Source organism: Manacus vitellinus, unplaced genomic scaffold (genome assembly GCF_001715985.3).
Source record: "Manacus vitellinus isolate BGI_N305 unplaced genomic scaffold, ASM171598v3 scaffold_44_pilon, whole genome shotgun sequence".
Taxonomy (NCBI): domain Eukaryota; kingdom Metazoa; phylum Chordata; class Aves; order Passeriformes; family Pipridae; genus Manacus; species Manacus vitellinus.
In genome coordinates this window covers 5400688-5417654 of record NW_021940565.1, presented here as the reverse complement: position 1 = coordinate 5417654, position 16967 = coordinate 5400688, and the positions used below count along the sequence as shown (strand labels likewise).

The 16967-nt window shown below is 35.5% G+C and overlaps 2 protein-coding genes across 2 annotated transcripts in view; both read left to right on the top strand.

Annotated features, from left to right (window-relative positions):
* The first annotated feature begins 265 nt into the window (after positions 1 to 265).
* On the top strand, positions 266 to 16558 carry ZBTB41 (zinc finger and BTB domain containing 41). Its single transcript, XM_029962256.1, has 10 exons — positions 266 to 1479; positions 2661 to 2868; positions 3534 to 3603; positions 5988 to 6135; positions 6832 to 6961; positions 7325 to 7420; positions 7944 to 8050; positions 9512 to 9617; positions 10632 to 10720; positions 11479 to 16558. The coding sequence occupies exons 1-10, from the start codon at positions 357 to 359 to the stop codon at positions 12120 to 12122; spliced, it is 2721 nt and encodes a 906-aa protein (XP_029818116.1). The 5' UTR covers positions 266 to 356; the 3' UTR covers positions 12123 to 16558.
* A 305-nt stretch (positions 16559 to 16863) lies between these two features.
* ASPM (abnormal spindle microtubule assembly) overlaps positions 16864 to 16967 on the top strand; it is a 27608-nt gene continuing 27504 nt past the window's right edge. The window contains exon 1 of the mRNA XM_029962238.1: positions 16864 to 16929. Within this exon, the coding sequence (XP_029818098.1) occupies positions 16864 to 16929 (66 nt within the window). The remainder of the gene's footprint in view (positions 16930 to 16967) is intronic.

The window sequence follows — 16967 nt, the reverse complement described above, 5'->3', positions numbered from 1 at the left end:
CTAAATGCGTCTGGGAGCCGAGCGAAGCCAGCCCCAGCCGCCGCCTTAGAGCTAATAATAGGCAGTGTCGGCTCGCTGGCTGCGAGTAGGTTATGCCATGGTCTGGGACGCAAAGAGAATACATCTTAGTGATTTAACAAAAGCCTAATTTATGCAGGATAGATAAAACTAAGACTGAAATACAGAAAGCATTAATAAGGAAGAAATGCTTGAGTGCTAATTTTTATCATGATTCTTTTGCAGAGTATGAAATTACTGTTGCATGTTTTCTTAAGGTGCGGAGCAGAACCAAGTCTTCACGGGAATTCTTTGGTGATCACCTATGAAGCTCCTGATCTTGAAGCTGCACTTTTGCAATGAAGAAAAGGAGACGGCTCGCTGCAAGTCTAAACGAAAAAGTTCATCTTGGCCATGAGAAAGATACTTCAGAGCAGATTCTTGTAGTGGACTGCGCGCAAGAAATTGTCTCAAAGTCTGCAGAAATAGCTCCTGCAGATCAGATTGAATCTTCCCAAGAACTTTCACCGTCGCCAGAGCAAAGGAAGCTCCTGAGTTCATTGCAGTATAACAAAAATCTACTGAAATACTTAAATGATGATAGACAGAAACATCCATCATTTTGTGATTTACTCATAATTGTAGAAGGAAAAGAATTTAGCGCTCACAAAGTTGTTGTGGCTGTTGGGAGTAGTTATTTTCATGCTTGTTTGAGCAAAAATCCAAGCACTGATGTCGTCACGTTAGATCATGTAACTCATTCTGTGTTTCAGCATTTGCTTGAGTTTCTCTACACCTCTGAGTTTTTTGTGTATAAAAATGAAATTCCATTAGTGCTGGAAGCAGCAAAATTTTTAGATATCATAGACGCAGTGAAGTTACTAAATAACGAAAGTGTTTCCAATGTACAGACTGACGTGGTAACTGATGCACCTACACCAGTAGAAACACTCAGTGAACTGACAGGTAAACTATTAAATAGCCATCAGTGCACTTTTTGTGGTCGAAGTTTCTGTTATAAGAAGTCCTTAGAAAACCATTTGGCTAAAGCCCACCGATCCCTTTCACTGGAAAGAAAACATGGGTTAAAAATGGTTGAGAAGGCCAACTTTTCCAATAGACGCTCTATGAGAAGCCGTAAATGTCCAGCTAAATTTGATATCAGTGACAATGAAAGTGCTGATGCCTCTGACAGCAATTTGGAAAAAGTCAGTTCTGACAAGGAGACATCTGAGAGAAGTGAATTTGAAGACAGTGAAAGTGAGTGCAATGTGGATGAAGAGGGACAGGAAGAGGAAATGTCAGCTGAAGATTCGGAATTTGAAGAACAAAGTGAAAAGGAACAGAATGATACTGAAGAGGGTTCTGAGGCAGTTGATTCAGTGGGGAATATTCCTGAAGGCTTAGCTCCAGTCATCATTCAGAGCAGTAGCAAAAAACTACTGCAGTGTCCCAAGTGTGACAAAAAGTTTGATCGAATAGGTAAGAGCAAGTTAGGTTGATCTCGTTCCTGTTTACCATATGGTGGTGCTGTGTGTGTGGGAAATAAACCAAGCTTTTTCTTGGTCCTAGAGAATGAAGATCAGAATTTCTGAATCGTCCCACTGATCCAGTGTGCTGCTGATCTTGCTGTGTGTATTAAGTTGTTGTTTGTGGTGCTAAACAGTTTCAATAAATTATCCGAGTGCATTATTTGAAAAATCTGCAAACACTATATTTATTTCTCTTACTCTGCTCTGGATTCTGGTTGTTAGCAAGGAGTGTAAAAGCACAGCTACTGTGCAGAAATAAATGGCTTGTGAGTGTTTAGTTTTGAAATGGCATGTTTTGGTTTTGCACACAGTGGAAGTCCTTTTCTCTTTGCACTTTCATAACTCAGAATCCTAGTTCTGTGTTCAAAGATTACATGAGAACATGCATTAAAAGAAGTGATACATAGAGTTTTTCTTTCTAAGCTTGTATTACAGTAGACAATTGACTTGTATGTTACATTTATGAGCTACAGAAGCTCATAAATTTATAGTAATATGCTAAAGAATACATGGATGTTCTGCAGAGATAAAAATAAAATCTAGTACAAAGCAGAGAGCCTACTGCTTGACTTGAGGTAGGTGGATCTGCAGTGTAGGACAGAATTCTGTCCTTGGGAAAAAAAAACAGCAAACAGAAGAGGGAATACAAATGGTGTGAAAGAAATGAGAGAGTAGTATTTTTTTTTATGGTAGTATGTTGGGTCCCAAATACAGGTAATGTGCAAGGGTGTGTATCATTCATTCAGTATTTTGCTATTTGAAAGTACCTTAGAAGTACCAGCTTGTTACAGGGTTGTTTCCCATTCTGCAAAGGTACTTCACCATCAATGTAATGGAAGAATAGTAGTATAACTTCCAGTACTTCAGAACAGACTGTGCTGTGGGGTTGAACAAGAGTGACTCGTAACCCTCACACAGATTTAACACTGCGGTCGAAGTGTATGGAAGAACCTTGGATCAAATACAGTTTTCCTACTGGTGAAAACCAGTAGGAATCTTTAGATGCCTGTGGAGGGTACTTAGAGCTTTACTGCATTTGAGAGAGAGATTATTGAACAAACCCCAAACGTGTATATGGTAGGTGATACCTGTTACAGTTCATGCTCACAGATTTTTTTTGTTGTTGTACAGGCAAATACGAGAGCCATACACGTGTGCACACGGGGGAGAAGCCTTTTGAATGTGATATATGTCACCAGCGCTACTCAACCAAGTCCAACCTGACAGTGCACAGGAAGAAACACTCCAGTGATACCGACTTTCATAAGAAGGAACACAAATGTCCCTACTGCAATAAGCTGCATGCAAGCAAAAAGACTTTAGCAAAGCACGTGAGGAGGCAAGTATGAGCAGATGTGTCTGACATTTCATTTTAGAAGTGGAGATAAATGTATGTACACACACAGTATATTCTGCATTGTTTTTATAAGCAATTTTTTCAAATATGTGTCTTTTCAGAGAGCATGGAGATTAGCAGTATCACCTAACCTGCCCTAAGTTTTTGTGGAGAGTTCTGCTATAGGTTTTTTATTATAAATTTTAGAATCTTTCAGATTAGTTAGCACAGTCAGAACACATCAGTCTTAATAATTGCCTATACTGCTTTTAATTTGGAGGCAGAATAAAAATCTTCTTTGGTTTTAAATGTGAATATTTTACTGTTGATTGATAATAGGGGGCTAAACCGTTTCCATGCAGATTCTTTTAGGTGAATAATTCGTTTATGAGAGGCCTAATTTTAAGGTATTATTTACATACTGTTTTTTTATTTCTGTCTTTATAAATATACATAAGGCATTATAAGTGAAACTGTCTTGTCAAGAGTCATATGAGATTCTACAGGAGTCCATAGTAAACACTGCACTAGAATTGCTTCAATGTCAGTATTCTGTTCTGCAGGTGTGGTAATAAACTGTCATGATATATGAAGTTTAGAAATAGATATTTAGTATTTGTGTGATCTTCATCTTGGAAAGCTACCTTCAGCTTCTGTCTTTTTCCTAGGTTTCATCCAGAGAATGTACAAGAATTTCTTTCTATCAAGAAGACAAAGAGTGAAGGTTGGAAATGTGATGTAAGTAATCTTCAGTACTTTTGTTGGTTTCACCTAGGGTCTGTGTTTTGTGAACTTAAGCGAAAATGTGATATGTGTCTCTGTGAAATCTCAGAAGGCTTTGCAAGTGATGATATGAATTTCTTCTCTGTGCTGATTTAAGGACTGGGCTTTATCTGCATATGCAGCCTCTGGTCAGGTAGATAAATTTGAATTCTAAAATAGTTAGAGGCAGTATTTTTTAATGTGTTCAGTTATTACTGTTATTCAGATATATCAGTTTGCAAATGATTAGATTTGAGTGTTATGAATACTTTTAAAACACAGTAGTTTCTCTCCTGTTAATTATGTGCATCAAGCACTGAGTATAAAGGATACTGTTCTAGGAAGGCTCTGTCAGTAGTGAGGAAAATATGAAACACTTTCTCATTTGGCTACATATGCATGTCAACAGAGTTGTAAATTTGTACTAAATTTATGTCTAGTTGTAAAATCATAGAATACTGCACTTGATTTTCCCCTGGAGAGGTTTATATGTGTGAAACTACATCTAGTCTAAAAAGGAGTTTGTAGAATTTCCATTCTCTATATATATGCTGCCAAGGAATGTTTTAAAGTTTCAAATGTGGGTTTTGTTGTTTGGAGTTTTTTTTTAAGGGAATTGATTTACTTTTTGTTTTTCAGGGCAGCTGTTTTGTTTGTGCAAGCTGCTGTGTGCCGCTGTATGTCTGTAATATTAGATGCCCTAATGTAATTACTAACCTTGCTTTGTTTGGGAACTTGCACTTACAAACATATAGTAGAAGGTTGGGAGATGCCAACTATAGGAATTTGTAGCGTTCAGTCTCTTGATGGTGGGACTGTGGTTGGAGGTATTGCATGGTTGACCAACTTTCAGATGAAGTTGTATTGTGCAAACATGTTACAGATTGTGTTTGTTACTAGATGAGAAACATTGTAATAGTGGGAATCAATCATGTGACATTTTTGATGTTCCTTCTGGGAAAGAATGCTTCCCAGATGAGTGATTTGATAAACTCCACTTCATGGTTTGTGGGTTTATTTTTTTTCCTGACAGTCGTAAGTAGAAATTAAAAAAATGAGCTGCTGCTCTTGTAGAGCTCATGTCCTTTGAAAATGCACTTGAATTAAAAGCAGGGTTAGAATTTTAGCTTTGATAGCAGTTGGAGATTGAACAGAACCCTTAGGTGCAGTGCTGTGACTTTGTTTTCAGGTTGTGTGGTATGTTCTGAGAGCTGAGGTGCCACAGGTGTAAGCTGCAGGATTCATTCAGGTTGTTGGTTTATGCTGTCGTCCGTGTGTGAACACCAGGATTTGATGACCATACTTTAATCCTTGAGGAATATGAGCAAATTAACAGAAACAATAGATTATTAATAGTAAAGAAAAGTAAGAAGGCTATTATACTTTCTCCAGGTATGGGATTTTCTTACACCTATACTTTACATTAATGAGTTTTAAACAAATAAAGCTGTTGCCTTTGATTTCCTTATTCAGGTGTCCTCTGAGAAAGTGATTGCAGGATTTAATGGATGGGACTTGGGTAGTACTAAATTCAGCTCTTATAAACAATGTCAAGGGTTTCACAGTGAAGTTAGTGAGTGCTGTGTTGATTTATGTTGAAGCGTAGGACCCTGATGATAAATTGTAATACCTGGTTTAAATGCCTAAATTTGAGCTGTGGCTTCAAATCTGTAATTGTTCTGCATACTTACTTCAATCACTACTAATAATTCTAGTATATTTGGGTTTTGGTTAATCTGAAAACAGTACTGAGAAGCTTACATAATTTTAGCCCTGTGGAGGTTCTGTAGTTCTAAAATATAATTTGAGTTATACTTCTTTGTTGGTATTGGCATTTTCTCTTTAATACCTGCTATCAGAGAATTTCCCAGAGGAAATAAAGGAACAGGTATGGTTCTAGTTCTACAGTAGCTTATACTACAACAGTTTTTACCACAGTCCAACTGAGCCATTTCAGCATCCAAAAACAAGTCACGGCTATTTGCCTTTTTTTTTCATTGGGTTATTTTCTGCTGAGCTGTATTTAAACACCCTAGGAAAAGAGTCTGTTAAGTGCTGGAGTCAGTAGAAAGAAGGAGGGGAGAGGAACATGTAACTGCATGCAGGAGTTGGCAGTAGTTTGATTTAGGCTCCCATAGATCTGCATCCTAATTTATATAGTACAGTCCACTATGGGTTATGTAGAACACAGATTGCTCCAGATGTTCACTGCAAGGCTTTACAAGTAAGATTTTGAAGAATACATATTTAATCTTTCATTGGTGCAGAGAGCAGATGAAGTCAACTGCTAAGAGTTTATGAATGGTAAAAAAATCTGGTTATAATTGATGTATCTTTGACAAAGTGTGTTATCATTTTAGATTTGTAAGAAATCTTTCACTCGAAGACCTCACTTAGAAGAGCATATGATCCTTCACTCTCAGGATAAACCCTTCAAGTGTACCTATTGTGAAGAGCATTTTAAATCCCGGTTCGCAAGACTGAAACATCAAGAAAAATTCCATCTCGGTATAGAAACCTCCTTCTGACATGTAAACAATAGATTTAAAGTAAAACCTTCCCCCATTATTGTATGTTCTGATCAGTCTGATTTTCATCCCATCTCCTTTTCCAGTTCTCTCTTCCAGTTTTGTGGCAGAGTTGTTTGGGTTTTTTTTTGTTGATTGGCTTTTACTTTTCTGTTCAGTGGTCTTTCTGAATCATTCTGTTGTACCTAAAAAAGTCAAAATTTTGAGGAGGAAGAAGACTTAAGGTTACTTTGGTTTTAAAATTGTTTTGTTCTTAGCTATGGAGTCAGATTCTTTCTGAAGTTTTCAAAAGACCTTTTCCTTTCCTCCTGAAGTATTCTGAAGACTTTTTTATTACTAAGAATTATTTCTGCTGGGTAGGAACTAGATTGCTGATAGTAATGGGAATTTGTTTTTTCAAGCAATCTAAGTGGGCTTAATTACTTTTGGCTATTAATTCTAAATTTTTGCTTTACAGTAATGAAATTTGTCAAAATACCAGGTATTAGAAATAACTTGTCTGAGCAGAAAATGCACAAAGTTTAATTAAAGTATGCTGACTGTACTAAACTTTAATAATTTGTTAGACGAAATTTTTGTTTGTTAAGTTTTCAGGGTTTTCACAAGTAACCAGACTGTGCATCTTATTTAGTTTAGCTGGCAGTTAATACTGCTGTGTGTGTCTGTCTACTTCTAGGGCCTTTTCCCTGTGACATTTGTGGCCGACAGTTTAATGATACAGGAAATCTGAAACGCCATATAGAATGTACTCATGGGGGAAAGAGGAAATGGACATGTTTCATCTGTGGAAAATCTGTCAGGGAACGGTAAGGAGTTGAGTGACTACTTGAACCTCAGCAGAACGGAGTAATATTTAGCATACTTTGATTTTGAATATGTTTTAACTTTGAGTTTTTGACATAAATGGGACCATTTCGGAGGGATAGTGTGTTAAAAGGTGGTGTCAGAGCCAAAGGTAGCCTGTGATTTTCTGATCATCTCTAAAACTGAGGGTGACAACTGTAGGTGATTAGTTAGGAGGTGCAATTATATTAAGAAAATCTTACCTCTCGTTCACTTCACTTAAAATTCCTGTGTTGTGCAAAAACATCTTGCATTTTTTGGGGAAAGATGTTGGAGGGACATTGCCTGAAATTAAATTTGACTGCCTAAATTTTACTGTTAAACAGAACAACTTTGAAAGAACATCTGAGAATTCACAGTGGAGAGAAGCCTCATCTTTGCAGTATTTGTGGGCAGAGTTTTCGTCATGGAAGCTCTTACAGGTACAGATTTTTATTAAACAAGCTGTGAAGCTGTTTTGCTTATTTGCTGATATGTATGCATTCATGTTATCAATAAAATTTTTTATACTGTATGTGTTTTGGTGCATTCGAACTCTGAGAGCATTAGTAAACATTAAAATATTGAAATACTTAAATATTGAAAATATATTAATAAGCTGTAAGAAGTAATTTAATTTTTAATACATTACTGGCTTAAACACAGACAGTCTCCTACAAATCTTGTGTCAAACTTGAGTTTCTTGCACAGCTTAAACTTTTGCATCTTTCTTACTCAAAGAGAAAGTAAGCAGAGGACTAAAATATTCTGCTAAATTAATGACACATCTGAGAGTTCAGCTCTGTTCTCTCTTGCTTTTTAAGAGCAGTTTAAGTGTCCTCATCTGAAAGTTATTTCCTGATACTTATGTGAAGCTTTTTCTGGTATTTTGCACTACATTAGCAGTACAGATTATGTTAACAAAATTGCATTTTTTTGGTTATGTTTATGACTATAAATATGCAGACTTCATTTAAGAGTCCACCATGATGACAAGAGATATGAATGTGAAGAATGTGGGAAAACATTTATTCGGCATGACCATTTGACAAAACACAAAAAAATTCATTCAGGTAGGTGTTTTCTTTGAAAATTATCTTCAAAATTACTATTTTGAAATAAAACCAAATAAAAATTAATTATGGATTTTGTTTTCAGTACTTGCATTGGTTTAGGCCTTATGAAAGTTCCTCTCACTATTTTTAAGGACAACTAAGTAGGGTTAATCTTACATGTTTTCAAGGTTTAAAAGCCAAGTATTTCCTCCATGTTAACATAGAAAGCCGAGGGACAGTCAAAAACATGTAACAGTGAATTGCTTTAAAAATAATAAATAAAAAAGCAATAGTGAAAAAGGAGGATTTTTTTATGAGTTCAGATTTCTTTTTTTTAATAGCAATCATGTGAAACATTGTTACCACAATATAGAAGAAGCTGTCACAGTCTCTGTCAAAGTTTGTACGCTGATCACTTTAATGTAAGAACATCAAAGAGGTGTTTCTAAGTCTCTGTTATGGGACAGAGGGAAGGAAGGAAGACTGAGGAAATCAGCCCTGAGAACAGCCAGATGGGGATGATCAGGAGAAATAAAAAAAAAAAAAAATCTGTTGCACTGAGAGCAGAAAGGTTATCAAATGTATAGGAAGAGCAAAGATTCATCCGTGACTTTTTCAGAACAGGATCCAGAGGGAATATGGCCTTCTAGGAGGCAAAATACTATGAGGCAGCATGAAAATATGAAAGTGATCAGAGTTTAAACTTCCCAAGCCTTTTTTTTGAAGGACAGCTTCTATTTTGGTATTTGAAATCGTGTCTGCTATCAAATAAAGAAATCTTTGAAAACTCCAAGTACCAAAAAAAAAAAAATCCTCTTTTCTGCTCTATTTGCTTTTCCCCCTCTAGAAAGTTACATTATTTGACTGTCCACACTCCTTCTACTTACATGAGAAGAAATATTCTGCCACTTTGTAGAAGATCTCAAGATGACTCAAAAGAATCAGGATACTTTTAAACAGCAGCATAAAAGGAAAAGGTAACTATGTAAATCAGGATAATTAAAAAGATAAATACTGTGGTGTAATTTTAAGTTCCAAAAATTAGTAGCTGAAAATCACTGGTATGTTTCAATAAGCTTCTCTTTTAAAACAGCTGAATTATTGAAGTTATCACATTTCAGGTCATAACGAAGGGAGTGCATTCCTAGTCATTCACTTGTACCTCTCATGTAGTGGCTGCCTGGGGAAGTGTCTCTTGACTTGAACATGAATTTCTTTTTAGGAATGACAAATGGTCATATATGATATGTATTAGTCATATATAACAAGTGGTAAAAATCCTTACCCTGTTAGAACCAATATACTTCCTGAATTTTGTTTTATGATGACAGAGAATCCTTCTCCAGGTAAGCTATGGAAGAGCTTGATTGGCTGAACTTTGGGAACATAAATCTTTTGTATATTTTATAATTAAAGCTCTTAGACATTCAATGAATTCCAAAAGATTAAACCAAAATTTATTGAATTTTGCCCTTGTAGGTGAAAAAGCACATCAGTGTGAGGAATGTGGAAAATGTTTTGGCCGTAGAGATCACCTTACCGTTCATTATAAAAGTGTTCATCTAGGAGAAAAAGTTTGGCAGAAGTAAGTATGGGTTTTTTACAACTGCATAAATACTTCTCTACTGTAAGTGATTTTGTTGAGATGTTTGAGCAGAATTCTAGTAGTCTGTGTGTTTGTCATACCTGTTACCTTAGTCGTGGTAGAGATATCATTATTACAGTTTGAAGTGGATATTGGAAAATTACCTTCACAATTTAAGCAAGATATTTTCTTTGTAGCATAATAAACTAAATAAAAGTATTAAAAAGGATCAAGTTTTTATCTGTCAATTATCTGTCTCAGTGTTGTTCTGAATTGATGGTTTGCTGTAATATTGTCACTGCAGCCTAGTTAAAACTGAATTATTAGTCATCGTGTAAGCTCTGTGAGAATTATGCTACACTTAAGGTATTTTAGAAGCTGGCAACAGATTGGTGGCTCTGAAAGTAGGTAAAAATTTTGAAACCTGAGTTGTGACTGTAAAATGAAAATGCAATAGGGTTTTAAAGTTCTTGAGCTCTCAATATAAGCCTTTCAGAGATTAGAAACAAACAGACCTAATTGTTTTTCAAATTATGTTTTAACTGTTACTATTCATTAGTGTTGTGGAGAAGCCATTGTAGATGTGTCTGTATAAAAGTATAACACATTGTCTGTTTGTTCTCTTCTTTTTTTTCCTCAGTAGCCTACCTAGAAATTCTGCCATTCCTAGAACCTTATTTATGGCCTATCCTACCAAAGTAAAAGCTTCTTGTGGATGTTGAGCAAAAATGGTACTTAAGGGTATTTTTGGAGTCAGAAAAAAAGTTCTAGTGGCTTTTGCTCTTTGAATACTGAAGTGCCATCCTAGAGAATAAGATTTAATATTAAAAGATACCTAATTGACCTTGTTGGTATGTAGATGCCAAGAAATAGAAACATAAGTGAGGAAATTTTGAAACTTTGATATTTAGCTATTTTGCAGTTAAAGATTTCAGAAAGGACTGTGCACAAGCTTTATTGTTAGTTGATTACAGAAAAAAGCATCTAACATGAAATGTCTTTTCTTCTTTAAAGATATAAAGCAACATTTCACCAGTGTGAAGTCTGTAAGAAAGTTTTTAAAGGGAAATCAAGTTTGGAAATGCATTTTAGGACACATTCAGGTAAAAATAAAACAAACTCCAACTAAACCAGAAAACATGTAGGAATGTATTTTTATGCATCAGTGTTGATTCAGTTATTTAATTCATTGTGGTTGTTGAGCATTCAGAACAAGAGTAGGAGGAAGCACCAAGACTTTATTCATTCTCTTATGTTGGTCATTCCTGAATTCTACTCTCTGAATATATCAGCTGAAATACTGATAATCCTCACCACAGGTTTGTAGTACACTCTCTACACCTTCTCCTTTATTTTTCTGGTGTGTGTTCTTGCACAATTTACCCAGATCTTCTAAATGTTTCTGTGGTCCAGAGATTACTACGTTTCAAGTGGTAATCTAAACAAGGATTTGAAATCCCTTTGGAAAGCTTTATGTCCTTTCTGTTTTACTTTGTTTTTCCTGCCTTGTGTTTAGGAAAATCATTGTCCTTTTGAAATATATAGAAATACAAACTGAGATCATTTAATACCAGTATCATAACAGTTTAAAGACTGTTCTTTTTTCTTTAGTTTATATTCTAACATAAATCCAAAGTATTGAGACAACTGTATGTAAGGAGAAGAGTATGTCAATGTAACTTGTAAACAAACTTCTGATGGCTCCCTTGATTCCAAAACTGATGCTAAACATACACTCTTTGTTTTCAGTAAAATTGTTTTATACTAGGTCTCTATACCATAATCCATGTAGGTATTTGCATATTTATGTGTGATTTGGTGTTACTCAGAATAACTAATTTTTACTTCTCTGTCTTTTCAGGTGAGAAACCCTACAAATGTCAAATCTGTAATCAGTCTTTTAGAATTAAGAAGACATTAACGAAACACATGGTTATTCATTCAGATGCTCGACCTTTTAATTGCCAACACTGCAATGCAACATTTAAACGAAAAGACAAGCTGAAATATCATATTGATCATGTTCATGGATCAAAGGCTGCAGAAGAGGCATTGGCATCTTCTCCAGAGGAAAAGCTGGTCTCCTTACCAGTGCAGTACACCTCTGATGACAAAGTGTACCAAACTGAGGCTAAACAATTTGTGGAGCAGTCCAAAGCATATCAATCTGAAGCCAAAACTTTACTACAGAATGTATCCACGGAAGTGTGTGTGCCTGTGACTCTGGTACCAGTTCCGATGTCTGACCCACAAGCAGACCTGGTGCAGCATCCTGCTCAGTCACACAGCATCCTGCCTCCACAGCCTGAGCAGGCAGAGTATCAACGAGCCACAGATCTGGCATTTCTAGAGAAATACACTCTTACTCCACAACCTGCAAATATTGTTCATCCTGTAAGGCCTGAGCAAATGTTGGATCCCAGAGACCAGTCCTATCTTGGAACTTTACTGGGGCTAGATACAACTCCTACTGTACAGAATATTTCAAACAATGAACATTCGTGATCAGACCATAACATTCCACCTAATTTACTAGGTCATTAGCCACCAGAAGGCTGATATGGCAATGAAGATTTATATTTTATATTTTATTTGGACTCATAAGTCTTCTGCATAGTTTTGGAGAAACAATTTGTTTACATAATATTTGAACATTTAGGCACATTTTAATGCATACTGAAAGAGTGTTTCTTGTGATTTTAAGAGTTTTTAAGAATCTTATAGATGGTCTTTTAAAAATAATGCTCTTAAATATCTTTTAAGGATAGTGGCTGAAAAATGTCATTACATATCTGGCTATTAATTTAAAAAAATTGCCTTTCTGCATCTCACTTTAAGTTAATGTTTTAAGTGTAATAGAAAGTATTCTGAAAGAATAAGGACTATATCAAATTCATTAAAATTTGTAAGGGCAGACAGGGCTATAAAACAGAAACTTTGAATTATGTTTCACACAGAAATTAATATATAATTTTACTTGAACCCTCAGGCATTTTTGGAGGGTTTTAAAGTCATGTGGACTCTGAAGCCTAGCCAGTGAACACAGGCACTAGGTTCTTCTGAAAAGGGATTCTGTGATATTTTATGAAGACACTAAACAGGGTGTTTGATGACCCCCTGAGTACAGTTAGGCTGCCTAAATTTGGCCTCTTGGTTCTTCCTTGATCTCTAATATTGAGTAATGTGGGAAGATCTAGACAATGGTATTGTCTAATTTTCTACACTTAGTTCTATATAATTTTATATGCATTTTTTCTTGCTTTTTCAATCTTGTTTGTCTTATAAAGTGTACCCCACACTCTGACTTTGAAAGGAAAGGAAGTATTTGCAAGGTCATTTTAATCTATGAACAGTCATGAAGAGTTGACATGGTTCATCCTTGTTAGAGCATAAGTCATAACCAGAGTCCCACATTAACATACCCATTTTCAGGTTATCTGATAGAGGAGAAATTTAAAAACTGTTCCAAAACAGTACTCAATTTCTATTTAAGAAAAAACAATTAATCAGTAATTATAAATATCTTGTGAGTTGCTAATTAAATTGTTTTGTTTCTCACTTTCTTGTACTGTGTTTATAAAACCAAAGTCAAACTCTTGAGAGTATTTTATATCTAATTATTTTTAGCTTTTTATTTACTAAACATAAGGGTTTTTTTCCAAAAGAACCGTTTTGAACTACAAGTTTGGTGTTACCATGAAATCTAGTATAATTTAACCTCATCAAACTTTCTATTTTAAGCCTTCTTTAAAAATAATTGTTCTGCGTTTTTTTTGGTGAATATGATGCCAAAGAAAGTATCTGAAGTAATTTCATAATTACTCGCAAGAATTACATCGAATTCTCATTAAGATGAGAATTAAGATTCAAATTTCCCCCCAGCTTTCCCTAGTCATAAATTATTATCTCAAATAACCTTTAAAATGGGAAACTGGACTTATATGTATAATTGTAACTGTTAAATTTATTCAATGACCTGAACATAAGTGAGCTGTGGTGAAGAGCTCTCTTGTCATCACAGTTCTACAAACTCTCAAGTGGTGTGGATCATTTTCAATCATATTCAGATACTTTGGTGTTAAATTCTGTTAATCCTCATCTACTTCAGTATGGAGCAGTTTGCAGGAGAGGGGCCAGAACTGCCTGAATGTTCTTTTTTTGAAGCTTGTACCCTAATGGATTCTTAACCTAAACACACCAAAGATTTCTGTTAGCTGTTAAATAGTGGCAGAGTTATAGAATTGTAAGTGTTATCAATATTTAAATAGGACTTAGCCAAAGAAGCACAATAGAAGTCCTAAACTTTAAAAGTTTAGTTTCTAAAACAGGACTACATATGTTTAACTGTTCTGTCTTTGTATCTCTAAAGCAAAATTTAGAGCTGTGCTCTGGGAATGTTCAGACTGACATGCTGTAAATATATCTGGTAAGAAGCTGACGACTAGCAAATACACAGCAATAACAAGGCCATTGAATGCCACCTTCTGAAAGGACGCTATCAAGTACTACCCTTCCTGCTTTCTAACTCCACCTTCATCTTCTTTCAAAATAAAACTGTTTCTGTCTTTACACTCCATGGCTTGAAAATGGCTGTTTTATGTGAAGTTTTCAAGTCGACGTGTGTGTATCGTATTCATATTATCGCATGTGCACATGGAACATGGTTTCTAATGCATTCGTAGTTGTACTGTTAAAAATAACCCAACGTCAATGCTGTCAGTGCAGTGCTCAGACTAAAAAGTCTAACTCTTTGTTATTTCTTGTCTTTTCTGTCCTACAGTAGAAAAAAGTATTGTAGGATTTTGACAAAACAGTGGCTTAAGAATAGTCGGTAACTGATTGTTTCTTTTAAAGTCCAGTCTGTTTGGAAGGCACTCCAGGAAAATCTGAAAATGGAAATTGGGTCGTGTTTACTTGATAATGTCCTTTTAAAAATTCTTTCATATTTGTGCCTTTTATATATATTCTGAATAATGGCTTTTTCTCTAGTTCAGTTGTTTATTCATAAAACATTAAGGTCAATAACTTCCAAAGGGCTTCATGTTCTTGGGTGCCCAATAAGAACCAGACTATAAAAGGACTCGTTTTTCAGAAAAACGAGCACTCTCTTTGTTTGGGTGACCAGAATTACTAGTCATTCCTGGAAAAAATGACCTACTAGTTCTTTGGTGTTCTTTTGTTTGCAGATAACCCTAGTAGTTAGTGTTTTTACCTGCTGGTCAGGCTGGATCATTGCCAGTTGACAGTGAAAGAAAATAGGAAAGCTTATGTGTTAGATACATAGTTTTTATTTTTATTTAATATCATGAGCTATAATTCTTATGGCTTTACATCTATTTAAAATTCATATATAAGCAAAGTAAATTTTCATGGACTGGTACTTCATTTGGTAGGTGGAAGTATCTTGTTTCAGCTTGATGGAGGATAGTTCTTAAGAGGACTGAGTTGAAGGGCAGAGATCTGCACCTTGCACCTGCCTGGGTCAAAACTCCTTAATGTCTGACACCTCCATTTTAATATGTCTGTGTACTCATGGGAGAATGCATGTCCTGTTGATCTGGAGGATGCATTTACAACAAAGGCTATGTTTTATCTGGCAGTCATTGGCTCAGTTGAGCATTTATTGCCAAAGAAGGAAGGAGGTGTCTCTTAAAAATATTTCTAAAGGATGATTAGTGGCACATTGCAAAAAGTTGGTCTTTACCACATGCTGATCTTTGGAAAGAAGAGTGAGTCCATGTTGGTACTCCAAACTGTGTGTGGTTCTGAGAACTTGTTGCACTCATTCTGTTTAAACATTGAATTCTGTATTTTTTGCTATACAAATTTCTGGGTTACTGCCTTTAATTCTTTTAGTGAATTTTATGTTCAGTTTATTTATTTGAGCACTGACACTTTTCTTAAAAAGGTATGTCTCTCATGGATTCTTTTCACACTGAACATCAGTCATTGTAATGGTGATGATATATCTTGTGTAAGGCTGTGGTTTCCTTAAAACTATAGTGCTACTTTAGTCTGGACTATAATTTGGGTAGTTGTTTTTAAAGATGGGTTGTGCCAGACCATAATGACAAAAGATTTATTTGGTATCATCAAAGAGCTAAGCTCCTTTCCCTAGTAATGAATGTCAAAGAGTATCCAGAACTGAAGAATGCTTCCAAGGAGTCGCCTCACAGTGTGCTTGATTGAACATGAAATGTGTTATGGACTGCTAAGGAATAAATGAAATAAGTAACCCTCAAGTTTTTAAATTTAAAATAATTCCTGTGTAGGAGTTCATGAATGTAGAATTATGAATGAATTGTGAGAAGGCTGTTGTAGATGAATATGGGTTTTTTTCCTGAGAATATAAAAGATGTGAAATATTGAACATAACATGCCTACCTGATGCAGAGTGTGTTCCCCATATGCCTGAAGCTAAACGGAAATAGAGTGCATTTATCTGTAGGTCCTTGTGACTGCTGTCACGTGGGATCTTTCTCTACAATATGGTCTCAGTGATTTGGTTGTTTCATCGTGTGCATTGAAGAATGTCACTGGCAGAATGTAATGCGGGGCAGTCATTTTGCTTAAGCCCATATACGGTCTTTTCCATGGTTCATAAGAAATGTTTTGGTTTAAAATTATTTGATGGATTAAAGGTAAAAATGGCAAAATTTTTTTGAACCCCCATAACCATTTTGATCATGTTTAAATGTTGGTCCTTTTATATGAAAGAATAAGGTGAAAAGAACTCAATATTTTGTCACTGGTATATGAGATAATGTGTTTTAAATGTGATCTGTACAGGTTGGTATTTTAGATGGGAGTCTTTAAAGTTGTCTTTTTAGGGGAAATCCTTTGCTGTAAGGAAAAGCTAGGAAGTGTACTGTAAATGTAGAAGTACTCAGTCCTACGTGTAATTTTGTTTGCTATGGAAAAGTAAAGTTCTTTTGTCTTAACATTGTGTGCTTCACAGGATTTACTACAGGGCTGCTTGCGATAAGTTTTGATTTTTGCCCACCCTTTTTCTCTTTTTAAACAGCATGGAAACACAGTACTCTGTATGCCTCTCAATTTTAAAGCTCATGAAAGAGAAACAGACGAGGCGATGTTTTGATCAAATTTGTGCGTCTCATTCTGCTTTTGATTTTAAAATATTTTGTAAATTAAATTTATTTAGGAAAAAAAAAGCCGACAACTTGGTTTTGCTTGATTTATTAGTTGGTGGTTGGTTTTTTTTTTAATGTGAAGAGATTTCCGGGACATGGAGCTTCGCCAAAGCCCGTTGTTTGTTATTTCATCTCGCAGCCCAACCGAGCCCTCACGGGCCGTGCGCCCCGAGCTCGGGCGTTTAAATGAAGCGCCGGG

What these genes read in the sequence shown, in the direction of transcription:
- ZBTB41 (XM_029962256.1), top strand. Translation starts at nt 357, where the DNA reads ATGAAGAAAAGGAGACGGCTCGCTGCAAGTCTAAACGAAAAAGTTCAT. An exon ending in TTAGCAAAGCACGTGAGGAG is followed by an intron (nt 2,869 to 3,533) that starts GCAAGTATGAGC and finishes TCTTTTTCCTAG; the next exon opens with GTTTCATCCAGAGAATGTAC. An exon ending in GGAGAAAAAGTTTGGCAGAA is followed by an intron (nt 9,618 to 10,631) that starts GTAAGTATGGGT and finishes TCTTCTTTAAAG; the next exon opens with ATATAAAGCAACATTTCACC.